The sequence below is a fragment of the Kogia breviceps genome, chromosome 5 (assembly GCF_026419965.1).
Source record: "Kogia breviceps isolate mKogBre1 chromosome 5, mKogBre1 haplotype 1, whole genome shotgun sequence".
NCBI classification, from domain to species: Eukaryota; Metazoa; Chordata; class Mammalia; order Artiodactyla; family Physeteridae; genus Kogia; species Kogia breviceps.
The window spans coordinates 33013264-33035500 of record NC_081314.1 but is presented as its reverse complement, the minus strand read 5'-3'; the positions used below and the strand labels follow the sequence as shown (position 1 = coordinate 33035500).

The following is a 22237-nucleotide window of genomic DNA, read 5'->3' as shown; positions in this document are numbered from 1 at the left end:
AAATTATACATTGTGTGTGTGTGTGTGCTTGTGTGTGTGTATCTATATGAGTGTACATGTTGGGATAGAGTTTGTGTGTGTGTGTGTGTGTGTGTGTGTGTGTGTGTGTGTGTGTGTGTATCTATATGAGTGTACATGTTGGGATAGAGTTTGGGGAACTGTAAAAGAAAGGAAACAAAGAAATAGGAGGTTAAGAACACAGCAGATGCACCTTACCTAGCCCCAAAAGCTTCCTCATGCTTCTTTGTGATTCCACCCTTCTCCATCCCCTCCCACTCCTATGCAACCACTGACTGGCCAGAAGCATTTTAAAATTCAAGTTAGTGTAACATTGTTCTATAGATAACTCTAGGCTTGTGGCACTCAAGTTATCCAGCAAATAGCCATGACCCCTCACATAACAAGAAACCATTTGGGGTATTTATTCTAACAAGGGAAGTAAATTCCTGGACAATCCACTAACTACTGTTTATAAAACACTGCCACTTTGTAACTTTCTGAATTGAGTTTCCCAAATGGTATGTTCTTAAAAAGCACAAAAGTGGTTTATATCTCAAAGTGAAGTCAACCATAACTATTAAGATCTTAATCCTAATAAACTGAATGCCTTACAATTTAGCTCCAATTTTTTGTCTTTTTAATTAAACCCAGACTGCTTAGTCAAAACAAAATGTGTAGATTCCAGCTTCACTACCTGTAAAGTGTATGACTTTTGGCAATCTATTCACCCTTCCTGGGTTTCAATTTCCCTATCCACGAAGTAGGAATAAAAACATCTATCTTGCAGTACTGCAGAGATTAAATAAACTAATATAGGTGAAAATACCAAACATAGCATTGGGTTCATGGTTACTCACTAAATGTCAATTCTCCTCCCTTTTTCTTCTTTCCAAGGAAAATCAGAGTAAAGTTGAAGGAAGAACACGGGTTTTGCAATTGAAGGATGAGAATAAGAGTCCGTCCCTTTCATGTACCAGTTTGAGACAAAATATTGAGGCTCTCTAGGGTCCTCTGCGTCCTCTTCTCTAAAATAGGGACAATAGCCCGTCAGGATGCCTCCAGCAAAGAAGCGCGGCGAGAAGAAGAGGGCCGGTCCGCCATCAAGGAGGTGGTGACCAGAGAATACACTATCAACATTCACAAGCGCATCCCTGGAGTGCCTTTCAAGAAACGTGCCCCTCGGGCGCTCAAAGAAATCCAGAAGTTTGCCATGAAGGAAATGGGAACTCCAGATGTACGCGTTGACACCAGGTTCAACAAAGCTTCTGCGCCAAAGGAATAAGGAATGTCCCATACCGTATCCGTGTGCGGTTGTCCAGAAAACGTAATGAAGATGAAGATTCACCAAACAAGCTCTATATGCTGGTTTCCTATGTACCTGCCACCACTTTCAAAACTCTACAGACAGTTAATGTGGCTGAGAACTAACTGCTGATTGTTCAGTGAAGCTATAGAATGGCAAAACATAAATAATAAATAAATGACAATAAAAATATTTAGGAATAATCACAGGTCAATAGTGACCCAAGTCACTTCCAGTCAAGGTATCTGGTATAACAGAATTAAAGAGATAGCAAACAGTGTTATATAAACACATGAAAATTTATTTTAATATTTATATTAACAATTACAAATGGGGGATAAAATTTTCCCCAACTTCATCAATCTACCTCAGAAGATAGTATCAAAAGTAAATTGTATAAAAAGTCTAACTTAAAGAAATTTGTACTTGGAGACCTAAGGAGGTCAAAAAGCAGTATTTCAAAGAGCTGTGAATATCTTGTTATGAGGTGGGCATAACATAGGATGACTTGGGGAATCCTTTGAAAGTGAAAATAGGTATCAAAGAATAAAATTATATAATTATTAAAGTATTTACTTTTTTATTTTTGACTAGTTCTACTGTATCAGTGAACCTATAACCTTTCTTTCTTCCAAAACTATTTTGAAACATAGTATTATTTCTATGAGATAGCATCTATATATTACCAGAAAATAAAATAAGCACCTAAGCACAATGATTTTTCATTATATTTTCACATATTTGTCATGTACTTAGCCATATTTGTCTATTACACCAAGTTGCTGGTATTATTCTAAACAATATCTCTTTTGTATCTATATATTATTTAAATTTTTTCCATAAAATTGCCTGTAATTTTCCTCAACAATGCATTTTATGGTAAATAAATTTGAAATTGTGGACATCTTCAATTAACTCTTTGCTATAGACCATGAAAAGTTTTCATTGAAAAGATACTCTGTAGTTGCTGAAATACCTTGTAGACACATGACAAATTCTACTACCCAGAGGATATTCTCAATCTATCTGTCCCCCAAATTTTGCTACATTGACAATATCTCAATTCTACATGTTGAAAAGTGTAAATATTTCAGTTCAAATACCTCATTGCTCCTCTCATTTTTCTTTATTCAGAGTAATTACCTTCAAAAATTTCTATAATATAAAAAATTTGTCATAAAAGATATCTCTATAATTCTTTTCAGTGTTTTGTCAAATGTAGGTGCTGCAAAATCACAGATCTTTTCAACTGCATTCAGTTTCAGTACTGATAAATGTATCCAATTAAATACAGAAGCTTCATCAAAAAGTCTTCCAAGTTGAAATATTTCAAAGGAAAATTCTTGAATCTAGCACTTAGTTTGAGCTCTTATTGTTTAATTTTTCCCCTTGCTTGTCTAGTGATACATTTCAATGTATTCTTGTCTTAGTTTGGTTTACAATCCTCACTATACACTAAAATGAAGTTTTTGATACTCTGTTTATTAAATACTTTGATTAAATATTTTCAAGTGATTTCAAATGAAAAGAAAATATAAAATGTTCATTCAGAAATGAATAATAACTGTCAGACACTTAGATTGTTTACAAAGCATTCATTCAAAGGCTCAGACATTTTAAAATTACGACTGACAGTAAAAAGAAAAAACATGTATTGCCATGCCAAATGTTTTTTCTGTATTTAACAAACATCATGTAGTGTAATTACTGTAACTAATTCTTCATATATAAACATATTTGGTAACTTTGACCATTACAGCCTCTATAGTGATTGATAGAACGCACCATTTTGGGGGCACAAAAATGTACTATGCATTCACTACATCCAAGTCCAAGCACATTCCTTCCTTCTCCATACATTAATTTAATAAACATTGTCTTTACTATGACACTGTGCTCTACCAAAACCTACATTTGTCTTCTCATCACAAAACAAGTAACTTTATTTTTATTTTTTTACTTTTTAGATGTTGGGGGTAGGAGTTTATTAATTTATTTTATTTTTGCTGTGTTGGGTCTTCATTTCTGTGCGAGGGCTTTCTCTAGTTGTGGCAAGCGGGGGGCATTCTTCATCACAGTGTGTGGGCCTCTCACTATCATGGCCTCTCTTATTGTGGAGCACAGGCTCCAGACACACAGGCTCAGTGTGTGCGGCTCACGGGCCTAGTTGCTCTGCGGTATGTGGGATCCTCCCAGACCAGGGCTCGAACTCGTGTCCCCTGCATTAGCAGGCAGACTCTCAACCACTACACCACCAGGGAATCCCAGTAACTTTATTTTTAATGATCCATTTAACTGAATTTAAAATAACATTTAAAATAATATATGATTTACCTTCTATAAAACAAACTTTGGAAAGCTTTACTTATACCCATAAATTTGATGCAAAAACTCAAGTATTGGGCTTCCCTGGTGGCACGTGGTTGAGAGTCCGCCTGCCAATACAGGGGATGCAGGTTCGTGCCCCGGTCTAGGAAGATCCCACATGCCACGGAGCGGCTAGGCCCATGAGGCATGGCCGCTGAGCCTGCACTTCCAGAGCCTGTGCTCCACAATGGGAGAGGCCACAACAGTGAGAGGCCCATGTACCGCAAAAAAAAAAAAAAAACCACTCAAGTATTATTAAGATTAACTGATTTTCCATAGAAACCCTGACAGTACTAATAGTTAAGAAGCTCTTCTACTACTGAATCAATACATTAACTACTGTTGCTTCCTTTTTTTCTACATGTATAAGAAAACTCAAAATCAAAACTGAATAAAATTTTCAATAATATAGAACTACTGACACATGCAAAAAAATTACTTAATTGCAAAAGCATTATGCCAAGTGAAAGAAGACAGACACCTCCACTTTACCCGCCCCACCCCCCAGGCACACACAAAAAATGCTACATACTATATGATTTCATTAACCTTACAACCTAGAAAAGGCAAAACCACAGGGATGGAAAACAGATTAGCTGTCCTAGGGACTGGAAGGGGGAGGAGGGAAGGGTACTGACCTTGGGGAGAGGGGGGAGAGATACTGTTCCAAATCTTGATTGTGGTGGTGGTTTTATGACTGTACACATTTTGCAAAATGCATCGAATTATACACTTATAAGGGGTGATTTTACTGCATGTAAATTATACCATTATAAACCTCACCAATGTAATAAATAATGATAATTTATTAAAATAAGAAAAATTTGGCACAAATTCTAAACCCAATGACTCTACATTATAAGTGGCACAGATATGGATCTGTGGTCCCCAACAAAAGTCCAATAATACACACATGCAAAAAAAAGGAAAAAATGACTATTACACATACATTCTAAAATTCTAAATAAAACATTAACAAGTAAAATTCTAAGTGAAATGCTAAGCAAAACATTAACAAGTAAAACCCAGTAACATGTCCAAGAAACCTTTAATGAAAGAATGAAAAGATAGTTTATATTATAAAATCTGTCAAAAAAATCTATCATATTAGTTGATTCAACAAGAAACAGAATTATTTGAATAGATGATGAAAAGAATTGATAAAATTGCTTAATAAAATAGGAATACATGACAAAAATCTCTTAATAATAAAATATTTATTTCTCAAACTAAAAACCAGAAAAATACTTACTAGAAACACGCTAAAATAATTCCCATTAAAGTCAGGAACAAGCAGGATATTCTTTATCATCACCATTTTTATAGTATTTATACTAGCCAAAACAACTAGACAATAGAAAAAAAAAAAATTAAGGGGACAGGGACTTCCCTGGTGGCGTAGTGGTTAAGAATCCACCTGCCAATGCACGGAACACCAGTTCGAGCCCTGGTCCAGGAAGATCCCACATGCCACGGAGCAACTAAGCCCATGCGCCACAACTACTGAGCCTGTGCTCTAGAGCCCGTGAGCCACAACTACTGAGTCACGTGCCACAACTACTGAAGCCCGTCTGCCTAGAGCCCATGCTCCACAACAAGAGAAGCCACCACAATGAGAAACCTGCACACTGCAACCAAGAGTAGCCCCCGCTCACCGCAACTAGAGAAAGCCTGCGTGCAATAACAAAGATCCAATGCAGCCAAAAAAAAAAAAAAAAAAAAAATTAAGGGGACAAAAAGTAAGACTTGTGCAAATTGGAAACAAAAAAACAAACTTTTTATTATTTGACAGCAATATTATTTGTTACCTTAAAACCTAAAAAAAACAATTGCAAAATTATTACAAAGAATAATAGAAACTCAGCAAGCTGGTTAGAAAAACAATAAAATATAAGAATCAGTAGCCTTCAAATAAATAAACATGACTGAATTAGAAAAACTAAATGATGGAAGAAAAGAATCCATTTTACTTAAGTTACAAAGATGAAATTACTAGGAATCAAATAAAGCAGAAATGTGCAAGAGCTTTATTGAGAATCCCAAAAAAGATGTGAAAGAAATACATGGCAAATTTTTGGATATGAATTTTCAACATTATAAAAATGTCATTTTCCTCTAGGAGATTCCATTAAAAATATCATCAGGGTTTTTTTCCACTAGATAATCTGATTCTTAAGTTCCTGTGGACTTCCAAATAAGTACGATTAGCCAAGTAAAATTCTGGGGGGAAAAATAGAATGGAATAAGGCTTTTGATGCACATCATAAAACTTCTATAATTAAAACTGTGGAACTACACATAAAGAAAAAAATAGATGAATGTAATAGGATAGCAAGTCAAAATATAGAAAGAATTACATATAGGAATATGGAATATGATAAACTAGACATTTTAGATCAGTGTAGAAAAGATGAATTATTGAAAAATATTGTTAGAAAAATGGATAGGAATCTAGGAAGGAAAAATTTGATCCCTACGTTGTACTCAATAGATTAAATGACAGAACTTACTAATAGAGGAAAAAAAATTAATATACAAAATGAAACTATGGTAGAACACATAGGATGTATTTTTTAAAATAATTTCAGAACAGAAAATACCTCTCTAAGTATGCCACAAAACACAGAAATCATAAGAGGAAAATTGATTAATTCACTTACATAAAAATTAAAAATCCCACCAAAATTGGAGAAAACATATACATTAACACCACCAGTAAAGTATTCATTTTGTTATTCTATAAAGAGCTCATAGATGTCAAAAAGAGAATGCCAACAATTTAATTAATGGAGGGCAATGAATATGAACAAATAATGCCCAGGAAAGGAAATTCAAATAGAATTTAAATATATTAAATAATGCTCAACTTCACTTACAGTAAAGTAAATGTATGTTAAAAATTATAATAGGAAGCCACTTTTTATCTATTAGTTCAAAAGCAATTCAAGAGATGGAAATAAAGAATGAATACACTGAAATGCTAGGCAAATATTAGCTATTATTACTACCTTTCAAATAACTGTATAACGTTTATTCAAATCAAAAGTTACAATACAAAACAAAAGCTCCAGTCCCAAGACATTCATTCTCCTTCACAATTAAGGGAACCACAGCAGAAACATTTATTTCTGTGTTGAGATTAAAAAATATGCCCCATTTAAACTTCTACATGATTCTCTCCATTGGAGGAATAGCCAGAACATCACACTTAAGGACAAGCTACTTCCTATCAAAGTGGGTAATTGACAGTTTGATAACATCTGAACTTCCTACATGGATCAATTTTTCTAGACAATCAAATAAAATATGGAAAGACTGAAAAGCACTCTGGTCTCTGAAAAGCACTCTGGTCTCAGTTCCCTCTAATTCAATAACTAGAGTAAGAAACTGGTTGGACTCACAGGTACAATAAGGAAATCTGTCCAAAAGACTTATTAGAACAAAAAAAGAAAAAGAAAAAGAAAGAAAATGAAAAAAGAAAAGAGCTTTAAATTAAATTTGAGAGTTAGAGAGCTAGGTACCCTTTTTTCTGACTGTAAGTTCATTGTAGAGTAAAGGTAAATGATTGCTGGTAAAAGTGCCTGACACTGGAGAATATATTTCTCCCAATAAAAGCAGACTCAAAATAGGTAGAAGAATTTCCTCTGTAAAACACTAACAAGGTAAAAATACAAAATGATGTCACTATAACAGCCCTGAGAATTAGAATATCTTCTATGGAAAGATTAGCCTGACAACAAAAATATCACAAGGAAGTTCTAAAGTCAGAAAATTCTAAGCACCAAAATCTCAAAGAAAATGGGTTTCTTTATTTTTTAAAAAAATGGACAGTAGATTTTCTTTGATGAGCAAAACTGCTTTGCACAGTGAGTGCACTTAGTAGTTCCAGATATGAGTCTTAAATACCAATCGAAACACATTCTTAAGTGACAAGTACTTAAAGCATAGTATATCAAAAGAGAAAAAAAAAAGCAGCATATGAACTAGAAAGGGCTAAAACCTTTAAAGCAGAAATCCCTTTTTGCAAGAGTTAGAAACTAGAAATGATATCACAGATTGCCCCAGTCTGTTTATACCTACTATTTAAAAACCACATTTTAGAGGCAGTGTGATATAGTAGCAAAATCACAGGCTATAGTAGAAAAATCACAGGCTACTGTGATAACATTAGAAAAGTTCTGAGCTTGAGTCCTGTCATCTGGAACAGAAAGGGGACTGCCTGCCTTCTTGCTGTGTTGGGTTGTATAGGAACAGATAAAGCACCAGCACAGCACACAGCATGCAGGCAGACATGCCCTGAATGGTAGTCACTATTATCATTAGAGCTTTATAAAATAAATTAGTGCTTCAACCATGTAAAAATGAGGGGCTAGAAGCCAGTCTAGAATTATGTCTCAAAACTAAATTTAACCACATAGTACTGTATAAAAGCAGTACCAGTTACCACTGAAGGGAAATAAAGACAATTAATATGCAGACCTGGCCTTTAAGAAATATGAAATTCTTCTACCCCAAAAAACATTTATTGAGCAAAGACTTTCTTCCAAGTATAAGTCCAAGCGAGGAAGACTTGAAGGAGTTGACAGCTGAGTGTTGAAATCTGAAAGCAGATCATTAGAGCACACGGAGGAACTGACTGGAGGGATGGGATGGGCAAGGTAACATGGCAGCAGAGAGGAAATGTCACCTGGCTCTACTTGGAGCCTCACAGAAAGAGTTTAGACAGAAGGCGACCTTCAGGATGGGTGCCCATGCAGAGGCCCAGGATAAGCAAGTGGGGTGTTTGGGGTGAGTATGTCTGCAGCCTCAGGAGGCAGTGGCTGGAAAAGATGCTGCCGAATCATCTTGGGGTTAGATGACCCAAAGGGCTTTGGACATCCTCCAAGAGGTAGCAGGGAACCAGTGGGTAGTTACATGATTAAACGATGATAGTGCTTTTAAGGAAAATCACTCTGGGGACAATGCAGACTGAAGGGGGTGCAAGCGAGTCGGATAAGGGCTTATGGCCACGGGAGTCTAGACAGAGTAAGGTTGCAATTGTGTCGCTAAGAAACAGGATCCAAACTAAAGTAAAAGCAAGGAAGAGGGAGATGAGAAGCCAAATTAGGGCATTTCTAAGTGAAATCTCAAGGACCTGATAACCAATCTGATGCATGCGCAGTTGAGGCCGACTCAGATTTCTAGCCTGAAGAAATGGGTGGGTGGTGATGCCAATTATGGGGCCAGAGAATAAATTGGCTTCATGGGCTAGAAAAGATTATTAGTTCATTTGGGGACATGTGAATTTTGAAGGGCTTGAGGGAGATGGATAGTTGTATTAACAGCTAAAAAGGAAAGCAAAATCTTCCAGGGAATTTATAAGCCAAGAACTACATTTGACTGTTTAAATTACTGAGAAAACTCTTCAATCGCTCCACTTGCTAAGTATGAACTATAACACAGGTAAAGTTGAAGTCTCATCATTTTTGTTTGTAGGCTCTGCTAAACCAAAATGGATTTAAAAACTTAGTGTTTAGACTGTATCAGCAAATATGTATGGCCTGGGTGAAAGGACTATCTCTGCAGATGTTGCAGTTCTGTACCTCTGTCTGTTGGCATTTTTCCAGTGGCTTCAAGGGGATGGAACTCTAGCACACCCTCAATTCTTTTCTTCTCCACAGGCGTCATTCTACAGTACAACACAGGGGTGAGCAGCCCTGGGGGAGAACAGCACTCACCTTGTGGTCAGAAATCAATCTTTCCCTTTCCTAAGAGAAAGTTAGCTTCCTGGGCAGAGCAGACATCCATAAGCAAATGAAGAACACGCAATTCTGCTGCGTAATAGGGGACCCTTGTTCAAGTGTAAAGCCTTTATTAGGACAGATAGTAAGAGGTGTCTTAGTGATTTGGTATGCACACCTGGAAACACTGCAAGAGGTAATACTTCTACATGTATAACCGAATCACTTTGTTGTACACCTGAAACTAAATAGCATTGTTAATTAACTATATTCCAATATAAAATAAATGTTTTAAGAAAATAGTTAACTAAAAGCATCTAGACATAGGGGCCAGATACCCACACACACAGTACAACAATATCTTGCTTTTTCAGTGGCAAGACCAAGCCAAGGTAACTTTCCCATTGAGGCCCACGGGCTTGGGGGACTCTCAGCTTTGTCCAGAGAGCCCAAGCTAAAATTCAGACACTAAGTATTGTAAACCTTAATGGGTAGAAGCTGAAAAAATGGTAAAAACTCTTGTGAAAGCTACAAGTAATTTCTAGCTAGAAAGAATGAACACTTTAGGAGGGAAGGGGGAAGGGGCAATATAGGGGTCGGGATTAAGAGGTACAAATACTAGTTATAAAATAAGCTACAAGGATATATTGTACAACATGGGGAATATAGCCAATATTTTATAATAACTATAAATGGAATATGACCTTTAAAATTTGTGAATCACTCTATTGTACACCTGTAACATGTAATACTGTATGTCACCTATACTTCAATTAAGAAAAAGAAAAAAAGAAGAAGAAATATCTTCAGTCTCAATGTTGACATTTCTCCTGTATCATGCATCAGCCTGTGCAACATGGGAAGGTTGAGAGCTTTTACACCAGGCATACAGGACAACACATTTCTCTTACCGAGACATGGGTCTACCACCTCCGATGGCTTATTATGACAAAGCACCCTGGCTTCAAAGATGTTCCTCATCTGGTCTTATTGACTTTCCATTGTCCTGTTGCCTCTACGTTGCCCCCTTCACGTCCTCTAAGATACTTGGTATTCTCCTTAAAGGCCCCCCCTTTCCTGCCTCAATGACAAGTGCTGCACAAATTGACCAAGTAAATGGAATACTGTTTTTTGCCCTTATCATATATGAGCCAATCATTCCCACCCAGAAGTCATTTACTATATGACTCCCCCCAGCTCATTACCCCCTGCAAGGAAATTATTCCTCCCTCATCTAAATGTACACAGTCCTTCACCCTGAACAGTCGCATCCCCTTCCAACTTATGTGATGGTAATTTGTGCATACATTTATTGTCCTCTTTGAGAGGACAATCATGATTTATCCCAAAGATCCTAGCATAATGGCTCTGTATATAGTCAGCATGCATTAAATAGCACTGAAGAAATGTTTGATTGATTGAATAAAGTAAAGATTTCCTAAGAGAGACTGTGCCCTCCCAGAAGTCTGTTGGATCTGGTCTACAGGCAACACCAAATGCCAGAGCCTAGAAAAAATTGTGGGTATAACTTCCATTCTTAACATGTTATTTATCTATTTTCCTCTATAAAACAAAAACAAAAGTTATCGGGGCTTCTCCGGTGGCGCAGTGGTTGAGAGTCCGCCTGCTGATGCAGGGGACGTGGGTTCGTGCCCTGGTCCGGGAAGATCCCACATGCCACGGAGCGGCTGGGCCCGTGAGCCATGGCCGCTGAACCTGCGCGTCCAGAGCCTGTGCTCCGCAACGGGAGAGGCCACAACAGTGAGAGGCCCGCGTACCGCCAAAAAAACAAACAAACAAACAAACAAAAAAACTATCTGGTATTTTTAAAGACTACATAATAAAATTTTTCTTCTTATTTGTATATCTCACTCATCCAAAGAAATGCATTTCTGGTAAATACCTAAATCCAAATTCTTGTAAATCAAACACTTTGTTCATTGCAGGGAAGTTTTGAGAACCCATGCAATAGGTCCTTTGTAAGATAAAGAATTCATCTCCAAAGTCAAAAGAATGAAAATAAATAATTACCTCTTTCCTCATCCCTCTTCTCTATTCTCTCCTCCCTCTCCCTCTCTTGTTCTTTCTTTTTTTCTATTTTTTTAGTAAACTTGGAATAAACTTTACATAAAGAAAGTTATTTAATTTAACACAGTCAACCTCAAAATAAGAGTGCATAATGGGGAGTTTCTTAAAATCTGAAACATGGTTAGAAGCATAAGAAAAAGATGGAAAACATACTGTTTCAAAACAGTCCACATACGAACCCAGTAACAGAACTGGTTAAGAAGGTAAATAAAGTGGAGACAGCTCAGTCACCTTAGAATACAAGGACCCGTCTTGCGTCCTTTGCAGATGCTACATCTATGGACTGGTTCACCTGCCAGTGCAGATTAAGATACCCATACACAGACCAACAGACCCCATGTAACCTTCCTTATGTGGAAAGAAGAAACACCCTGTCAAGAGACTAGGATTAATATTCTGAAAATATCCCTATGTCTCCCACATTACTTGTAGATCAGAGAATGAAGAATCTGATTAACACAGCTGACTAACATGGCTAGGCTAGGTTGACTCATATGCCATCACCAAATATAAAGAAAAACCCTCCCTCCAGTGAGTTGGGCCTTACATTCACAAAGACTGCAGATGCAAGCTCAGCAGAGTTTATGTGCATACAGAATTACATAGAGCATGCTCAATAAATCTGCTTCACAGAAGAACAGATGTGAGAATGTTAGGCTTCGTATAATAGTACAGCAATGGGACAGCACCGGTAGCAGATCAAATTCTAAACTGGCTCCCTAGATTCCTAACCCCTTGTGTAAACACTGCATCTAGTCCCTTTCCCTTGAGTTTGGACAGGTCATATGTTTTTAGAAGGGATTTTACAAATGGAATTAAGATCCATAATCAGTCAACTTTGAGTCAAAAGGGAGATTATTCTGGGTAGGCCTGACCAAGGTGAGCTTCTAAATGACAGGCATTCCTGCTGATCTTTTTTTTTCTTTTTCTTTTTTTCAATTTTTATTGGAGTATAGTTGATTTACAATGTTGTGTTAGTTTTAGGTGTACAGCAAAGTGAATCAGTTATACATATACATATGTATATGTATAACTCTGTTTTTAGATTATTTTCCCATACAGGCCATTACAGGGTATTGAGTAGAATTCCTTGCGCTAGACAGTAGGTCCTTGCTTACCTATTTTATATATAGTAGTGTGTCAATCCCAATCTCTCAGTTTATCCCTCCTCTCCCCTTTCCCCCAGTCACCATAAGTTTGTTTTCTACATCTGCGAGTCTCTTTCTGTTTTGTACAGAAGTTCATTTGTACCCTTTCTTCAGATTCCACATATAAGCGATATCATACTATATTTATCCTTCTCTGTCTGACTGACTTCACTTAGTCTGATCATCTCTAGGTCCACCCATGTTGCTGCAAATGGCATTATTTCATTCCTTTTTATGGCTGAGTAATTGTGAAGTAAGCTGTTCTGTTGTAAGAGGGCCTGGGGAAGAGGCCATGTGTCAGGAGGCGGAAGGAAGCCTCCAGTTGCTGAGAAAAACCACAAGGAACTAAATTCTGCCAGCAACCACGAGAGCTTGGAAAGGGGCCTCGAGCCTCAGCTGACAACTTGGTTTCAGCCTTGTAGTCACCGGAAGCCCTGAGCACAGGACCCAGCTAGTCTTTGCCTGGATGTCTGGCCTACGGAAAATGTGAGATGATAAGCCACTGAATGTGTGGTAATTCACTACCCAGAAATAGAAAACTGACGTGGGAACTGTCTCTCTAAACATACAGAATGGGAATAAGAGATTACTCTTGGCATGCAAAAAATACAAACGAGTCTTTATGAACTCCCATTTGTGGGGAGATATCTATGGAGTGCTAGGTATTTCTTTGAATGTTTTCACGTTAACAGACTTTTACAGACAGACCCATACATAATGGAGCTCATTCTTTTTTATTGGCTAAACGCCTCTGATGATATTCTTCTAACTACAACCCAGCAAAGACTTAGGAAGTCTCCACTGTCCCCTTCCTTATTGTGTCCCTTTCCTACAGCATTGGGCACATTACCCTTCTCTCTATGCTTCTGAAGTTAAGAGATCTATGTACCTTGGTGAAAGTATACAGGGGAAAAGAAACTCCATTGAGTTTCCTCTGAAAAGGAAGCGTTTCAATTTAACAAATTTCCTTGGACCATTTTGAACAGGAGTACATAAAACATATGCAAATACAAATGAATGTCTAAACCATCATTATTTCTGAATACTTTGAATGGAATCTCCTTGATAGAGTCTACTGGGCTACAAATTTCCTTTAGAGCTTAGATCTTGTCTCACTAACCCCAGAGAGAAAGAATTGTTCTGGCCAAATTTTGATGTGACTGGAAAATGTAGGCTAATGCACCATTTTGTTGGAAAATGGACACTTCCCTTTGAAAGTTTTATATCCTCAAAGAAATGTGTTTTTCCCAAATGGTACCCTGTGGCAAATATCTGTACTGAAAAACTATTTTTTAAAATATGTACTTATGTGTTTTGTTATTATCATTTCCCTTTGTCCAGTTTAATATTCATGTACTTAAAGCAAAAGTCTACTCAGAAAAGATTTTTTTAACTACATTAAATGTGTAAAAAAAAAAAATGAACGATGTAAAAATAAACTATATGCAGGTCATAATGTTAAGATTGTGTGTGTGTGTGTGTGCGCGTGTGTGTGTGTTTAAGTGTTTCAAGTGAGAAGTATGGCTATATGCAATGAGTCAAAGAATTTCATTGGAGTTACTCTTTTCCCCTAAATGGGGTACACATATTCAATATTTGCAAACTTCTTAGTTTTTCTAAGTCTCATTTACATTCAGTTAAACGTAAACCAGGAGAACGTATTTCAAGAGTAAATATATGTCAGGGTAGTTTTATGTGAAAAGATTTATATTTTCCAATAGTTTTTAAAAATTATATTGAATATGAGAAAAAAGTTTCAATTAATGGTCCACTATTGACTTTCAATCCTGACCAACAGCTCACTTCTTAAATATTAAAAAGAAAAAATATCCTATTACACTCAATAATAAAGTGCCACTAGGTGATAAAATATATTATTAACTTATTTTATGTTGCCCTGTGATGATAATAACTCAACTGATAAATTAGTAACATTATGTTATAGGCTTTTCTTGTCATATATTTAATTTTTCCTGAGAGAAATTTTACATGATGTTTTAAGATTTATTATTTTCCATTACAGTATTAAATCAATAAAGATAATAATATTTCATGGTGGTTAAGTTAGCAAGGTGGTTTGCTAGGGCTATTGTTTGCTCTCTTATTTTTTCAATGATATTGTCCAAAATAAAACAAAATAAGAAATTAACATGACTATAAAATATACCTAACAAGGCAGAAAATGTACCAAGTAAACACATTACATTTTGAGTATAATAACATTATGCACTCTCCAGTATAATTTTTATTTGGGCGAGTGGCAATTCTACTAATTTAAAACTTTCAAATGGTTTTCTCTTGCACAAGAAAATAAATGACTGCTATAAAAAAAAATCAAGAGAAAGAAGGATGATCATAGGAAAAGTTTCAGGGATAGTAATTATACTTAATAAAATTGTGTCAACACATAAAAGATAGAACAAGATAAACTAAATATTTAGCAGGCAAACTGATATGCCATGATGTTAGTAAAATTTGTGGCTTAAATTTGCTTAAAGTATTTTTTTAAGTTTCAGATTATTCAAGACATCTTGCAAATTCAAATGAAAAGCAAATAAGAGGATACAGTCCTCTTTCCTCGAGTGGGGTTTATTGGGATGAGGGGTATCTTTAAAAGTTCTCAACAAAATTTTGCTAAAGTAAACCTTTATGTCACTCATTACTTTGAAATTTGCTTCACTGATTTTCAGATTGATTTCATACAAAGTGGTTCCCTCCAGGAATCCCACAGACTCGTGGAGAACAGACCAAGCATGCTCTCCAACAGTTTTAGTTTTACTAATGTTCTAAATGCTGGTTATGTGATGACGGTCTTCCCAAACAACGATTTGAAACTTCTAACCTTCGATTTTATTCACATTAATGTGTAGTTAAAATAGAAAAAGGGCTATTCATTAGTACACCATTCTTTCTCTACATGCCTTCTGTCTATCAAATGTTATAATGAAAGAGGCAGAGGTCTCCTCACACAGATGATCCAAAGCCCCTCTCATTAGCAACTGGTACTTAAATATATCCCTGCAGTAATTCCCAGGGCTATGCTGGGAACACACTGCGTTCCATTCAACTTTAAATGACAACGAGATAAGCAACTACCATTTACCAATTAGCTCATTTTCAATACATGCACTTGTGATCAATATTGAAAGTCTTTTGGGTTTAAATTTGCAACTTCAAGAACAAACATCCACTAGAAACTAATCAGTTCCTAAGGTAATAAATAGTAGTAACCACAATCATGCATGAAGATAGCAGTGGTGATTTTGTGTAGTGGTTGGGTGGTGGGTATGATGTCACTGACAGGGATTTGAAATTTTATTACATTTTTCTATTATTATCTAAGGAAGACAGATAAATAATAGCATTGCACTTCACTCATACTGTCTGACACATCTAGAACATAAAAGGGGAAGGAAAGGCTAAAGATAAAGATAAAAACACCGGAAAGAATGTTCACACCAACTACCCTTAGTAGGCTGGAGGTTGAAAATAAAAATTGAATAAAATCCAGTAAATAGTTCATTTCTCCCTCATATAAACTTTTCCAACTACTACTGAAGCGCCAAAGTCCAGGATTTACTTCCCACTGTAGTAAGACTGTGTATCCAGACGACTGGAGTGAAAATAGAGTTAGATGTGCTCTCTCACATCAACTCCAAGAAATATTCCATCATCCTAAAAAACAATGATGCCTGAATCACTACTAGCCTTTAGAACAAATGAGTTTCTACAAGTCTTGTGTAACAGGCAGAAAAGGAAAAATAGCACGCAGAAGCAACATAAGCTAGGAGGAAGGTGTGTATATTCATAGTGAAACCAATTGATAGCTTTTGCTGGGGGTCAAAGTACAGATTTCTCATTACAGGGAAAACCAAATGGTCAAGAAGAGGGGAGTTTGAGAAGCCTGGGAAGGAACGGGGACCTGACCGTGGTCCTGAAAGAGAACAAGTTGTAGACGTTTTCCCAACAGTCTCCAAGAATCCACACACCATATCTTTGCATTTAAACAGAAGCTTAAACAAGCTAAGCGTCCAATAATATTCACCCTCAAAAAAATTATGTTGAAACTTCCTCTTATGATCAGATCAACCTTTATAACGCCAGGCTTCTCCTTCTCCAACAGTCTCTCCTCGAGTGTTAGGATAATTTCATATTGAAAGGTATGCTACCTTTCAATACCTGAGAAGCAGGAATCGGGATTCTGACAAACTCATAACGTTTAGAATTCTACGGGAAGCTTATACCTGGCAATCTTGATTCTAGTTTCATTTCTTAAACTCAGATGGGATCATGCCTATCCAAAAGACCTCACAGAATGAAGCTCCATAGATGAAGAACATTCCAAACTCTCCCTATAATTTACGGAACCTTGAAACTCTAGAAGGACAGACTGGTAATTCACCAATATGGACAATTTTCATTTTCACTTCATAAAATTAATAAAAACCGAGGAATTACGGGTCCCACAGTGAACATGGGTGTCGGTCTTTCTTCAGGTTCTTTTCCAGACTTTACAAACCTAAGAGTCAAGGGGGCCAACTACACCGAAGTGTTAATACTACACCGAACCATGAGAGGAAAAAAATTCTCCACACAAAAGACACCTCGGCAGGAATATAAGGAAACAAAATCCACTGGTGCAAAAAAGAGGGTGGGAACGAAAGTAATTTATAGAAGAAAAATCATTCAAAAAAAAAAAAAAAAAAAAACCCTTGAAACTCATCGAAGTGCAAGACTTACGTGTTCCGTCAAAACGGGTGGCGATGGTGTCGAGGAAGGTGTTCTGGGGCGCCAGTAATCCTTTCATAACCGGCATTTTTCCAGCGTGGTGTGAAATTCTCCATCAAAGTTTGTCCAGAAGGATGGTTCGAGAGGAAAGTGCCAAGAAGGGAGAAGGGGAGCGTGATGACGGCAGGGGAGGGGGGCCCGGCGCGGTGATGGGGCCGCTTGAGAGAAGGGGGAGGATGGAAGGAGCGAAGGAGCTGGTTCCAGCCGCCGTGGCTCAGGCAGGAGCAGCCCCGAGAGCGCTCGCGGAGCCCGCCCCGCACCTCCAGGCTCAGCCGGGCGCACGCTCCCTCTCCCGCCCCCTCCACCTCCGCCAGCTCCGAGAACCCCCACCGTCCCTCAGCGGGCGGCAGAACCTGCCAGGCGCCGCCGCGCAGCCCGCCCGCCCGGGAAGAACCCGCGGTAGCCCGGGGCGCCGCGCCCTGACCTCAGGCGCTGGGGTCGCGGAGGGCGGCGCTCGAGGATGGGCGAGGCTCAGAGTCGCGGAGCCTGCCCGTCTCCCAGGGGCGCCGGGAAACGCGAGCGAGCACGACTCCCACCCCCCGGGAGCCGCTGAACAAAGACCCCTTTGTTCCCGCTCTGTCCCTCTCCCAGGGATACCAGAGTCCCGTGGGTGTGGTATTGGAGGGGGGGAGGAGACAGGTCGGGCAGGTACCCGGCCGCCCAGAACTTGGGAGCGGGGACGTCCCCGTGCGGTGTCCGCGAGAGCTGAGGCAGCCAGGAGCCCCCGGGGGACGTGGCCCCCTTCCGGCGCAGCTGCCGCGGCGAAGTGCCCGCGACCCGAGCAAGGCAGCCTGGAGTGGGTTGCAAGGCCCCCTCCCCAGTCCCCCGGGTCTTTCAACCGGGAAACTGATGCAAAGCACCGGGGTCTTCCCACCTCCCCATCCTGGGCTCCAGAAGAGGTGTTTCAGCCCCTCTCCCCAAAATACCATTAGTCTCCCCAAGCGATTCTAAACTAAAAGAATATAACAAAATAATAGCTTTTTATAGGGATAATGAATGTTTTCCCACTCTGCGGTGAAATGTGAACAAAACCTTTCTAGAAAAGTTTGCTGTTGCTATTGGTTTGAAAGATACAATGTCAAGTACAACCCGTAAGGTTGCTTCATAAATATAGTTGCAGCACAAAAGAGCCTCGCCTGCCCTTCATCTCCTTCCCAGACCGGCACCTCCAGGTAGAAAGCCTGGCCGAGTCCCCGGCACGTCCAGCATCTGGAAAAACGAAAGTAGTCCCTCCCGGTCCCGCCCCCCTTGCTGGCGCGGGGACTCCCTCCCGGGAAAGCCTCGCCCAAGCCCGGGGCGCAGCGCCGCTGGGAGTGCAGGACCCCTGGAGCCGGGAATCTACAGAAAACCTGGAAGGGAAGAGGATGTAGGAGGAAAGTTGAGAGCCCGGAGTGGAAAAACAAACATCGGCCCAGGTGCCAGTACACCCGGAAGGAGGGGGGGTGGGGGGGAAGCGAACAGGTGAGAGAGCCGCGGCCAGGGCAGCCGGGTCCGCGCCGCCGGGAAGCCTGGTGGGAGGGGAGAGCGCCCGCCCCTCACTACTGCGGGGAAGGGGGCTCCTTGTTTGGATTCTCCCGGCTGGCGGGGCGCCTGGGGGACCCTGAGGGTGTCGTCACGGCAGCCCAGGGCTCCCGAAGGGCGGGGGGTGTCGAGGGGGAGGGACGCATCTCCCTCTCCCCGCCCCTGGTCCCCCTTCCTCGTGATGCACTTCCTGCGGCCGAGGATTCCCTTTGTGTTGAAATTCAAGAAGATCCGGCCGCCGCGCGCAGCCAGCGGGGCGGGGGCGCGCACGGCAGGGGAGGGGATTCCTGGGTGGGCGGTGCGGTGCTGCAGAGGCTGCAGGGGGTGTGGGGTCTCCCAGCCCGTGGCACTGAGTGCCTGGCCCCCGGGCACCCCTGACCTCCCCATCCTTCTGTCCGGAGCCGGCAGCGCTTGGCAGAAATCGAGCTCACGCGGGTGGTGTCCCCCAAGAGGCGCGCCTAGCCAACTGCGGGTGGCTCCGTGGGTCCCTGTTCCAGCAGAGCGGGGGAGAGAAAGATGAGGGAGTCCCTGCTGTTTGGGCGGTGCATCGGGTTCTAGAAAACCCAGACTGCTGCTGTCAGTTTAAAAGCCAGAAAAACGCCTTTGAAGTGGCTTGAAGTTCATATGAAATATATGAAGTGTAAACCACGACTCCGGTTCATAAATTTGCGCTTATAGGGGTGTGTGTGTGTGTGTGTGTGTGTGTGTGTGTGTAAAAGCTGTTTTGTCGTGGGCTTGAACTATATTGCCAAATGCATGAAATCACTTGCAAGAAAGGAGCGACAAGAGGAGCTTAAGAATGGCAACCCCAAAGAAAGCTTAGGTTTTATGACAAAAGACAGTAGCTGTCATAGTCTCTCTCCTCCAGCGCATATTATGTGTCAGGCATGACAAAACTCCTGCCCTAAATGCACGTTCAAGGCCGGGATCCTCTTGGATCCTGTCGGTATGTAATAAGTGGATCTCTTACATGCTTTCCCCACCAAGAACAAATCTTTCTTAATGAAGAGTCATCAGCACTCAGGTCAATGGGTCCAAGCCAACTCTAAGGTCTGGCCCAATCAAGGACCTAAAGTTCTTCCTAAGTGTGTGACGTGGGTGAGGCCAAGCTGTGACATTAAAACATGCCCTTGATGAGAGGTTAAGCATACCAAGTCCCCTTAAACATACTTCAGCACCTTGAAATCAAAGAGGCTCAAGAAAGAGGCACAATGAGAAGTGGGAATTTCATTATCTGTCCCAAATCTCATTTCCTTTCCTTAAAGGAAATGTTGCCACTGTCCCCAGTAATTGACAAAAAGAAACCCTGCTCATTTCATTGAATACCCTTCCATCCTGTAGAAACATGACCTTTCTCTATGACCCCAGTAAGGCAACACTATGAGAACACAGGATAGCCACACTATCCACTAAACCCAAGGCCCATTTGAAGAGACTCATGTTCACAGAAGAGGAGATCATTCTTTGAATCTGAAATGTAAGAGAAGACACAAAATCCCTAAACTCAAACCAAGGTACTCAATATTATGTACTATAGAAGGCCTCTCTAGGTAAAACCAACGTAGGCAAATTTCACTGATTTACCATGTAACAAACCACCCTAAAACCCACAATAATAATATTTCTTTTTGCTCCTAGATCTGCCATTTGGGCAGGGTTCACTGGGACAGCTCATTTCTGAGTCACTTCCAATATGGCTCACTGACACAGGTGGCAATTTGGTGCTGGCTGTCAGCTGGGAATTCAACCAGGGCTGGGGCTTTGGGGCTTCAGTTCTTCTTCATATGAACCTCTCCAGGCTTCCTCTGGGCATGGTGACTGGGTTTCAAGAATGAGTTATCCCAAGAGATAGGAATTAGGAGCTACCAGTTTCTTAACGCCTGGTCTAGAAACTGATAGAACAAAACAGACACAGAGCCCAGATTCATTAGAAGGGAACATAAGTCCACATGTTAAAATCTCCACATCAGTTTGTTAATTTCAAGTTTCAAAGGAGGTTGCCTTATAATATCCCAAAATTTGATTTAAGAATCTGTTTTCACCTATTCTATGTATTTCCATAAGAGTTTAGGACTTATGGGTACAATATCTGGGCTCAAGTTGACAAATCTTTACAGCAAAAATGTTAAGACACAAGTGAAAAACATACATGAAAATCACTTGAGAACTAAAGCCATGTAAAATGGCAATTGTTATTGTTTCCTTTAATGTTGATTCTTCCCTGCTGCGGGGAGGTCATGGAGAGGGCTTGACTCCTGGTTGACCTGCAAGCTGGACCTGAGCAATCCTCTCCACACACACAGCCAGAGCTGTTTTCAGGGACCCAGCCTTGACAGAACAATGTGGTGTTGAAACCATTGGGACTGAACACCATTAAGGCTTCTCTATAAATGTTCAAGGTTCTGGTGGGCCGTGTGAAGTTCTATTGTTTTGCAGCTGCTCAAGACAAGCCTCATATGTAACTTCTCTTACTTATTACACATGCCATCTACCCATCTGGAGAGGTCTGCCTCTTTCTTTGGTCTCTCCCTGTACTCTGTATATGGGGCCAGTTTCAGATTTCACCCCAGGAGCTCCTGAGGTTGTACACTGCGTGCTGTTTTTTTCAGTCTGGATGAGACTGAAAGGGGCCTTAGAAATCCCTGTACCTCTTTGACAGTTTTAGGTCTTCACGTCCATTTTCTACCTATAGCATTCACGAATACCATAGCACAAATGAATGCTTCTTGTATGTTCATGCGTTTGACTATAGGCTTTGAAAATATTCTTAAACCTTTTTCTGGCAACAAGAATTTTAGCCCTCCAGAGAAGTAACTATTTTAATTAATAGGCTGATACAAAAGAACATCCACTCCAAATGTCCTAGATTTGTCTCTACCACTTACCCCTTTGTAACTTTGATGTGACCTTGGGCAAATCATTTAATCTTTGTGACTTCCCATTTCCTCACCTGTAAAACAGGGATGATACATTCCCTACCTACTTCCAGTAGAAGAAAATATTTGTGCAAAATCTTTGAAACCTGTAACGAGCAGCATATGTTATAAGGGATTATTATAATCATCTATTTCTCCTTTTTTTGGTATTCTAACATAATTCAGTTATTTGTACACAATAAATATTGTTGACTGTTATAATGTGTGGTTTTATTAACTAAGAACATGTTCATGCATAATAACCTGTCACAACCCTTGGCTTCTGAGCTTTTCCTTCTAAATATAAATGGTTCTAGAAGCTCAGAAGGAAACTCAGGGCTTTTGAATTGTCTTCTCTATTATCCAGACAACCTGGATTCTGGTAGT

The 22237-nt window shown here is 39.8% G+C and overlaps 1 protein-coding gene and 1 pseudogene across 1 annotated transcript in view; one reads left to right on the top strand and one right to left on the bottom strand.

Moving 5' to 3' along the window:
• Window positions 1–17806, bottom strand: part of KCNH8 (potassium voltage-gated channel subfamily H member 8) — a 413967-nt gene extending 396161 nt beyond the window's left edge. The window contains exon 1 of the mRNA XM_059064162.2: window positions 17367–17806. Within this exon, the coding sequence (XP_058920145.1) occupies window positions 17367–17442 (76 nt within the window). The 5' untranslated portion in view covers window positions 17443–17806. The remainder of the gene's footprint in view (window positions 1–17366) is intronic.
• LOC131757011 (large ribosomal subunit protein eL31-like) lies at window positions 1053–1428 on the top strand (annotated as a pseudogene).
• Window positions 17807–22237: the final 4431 nt, after the last annotated feature.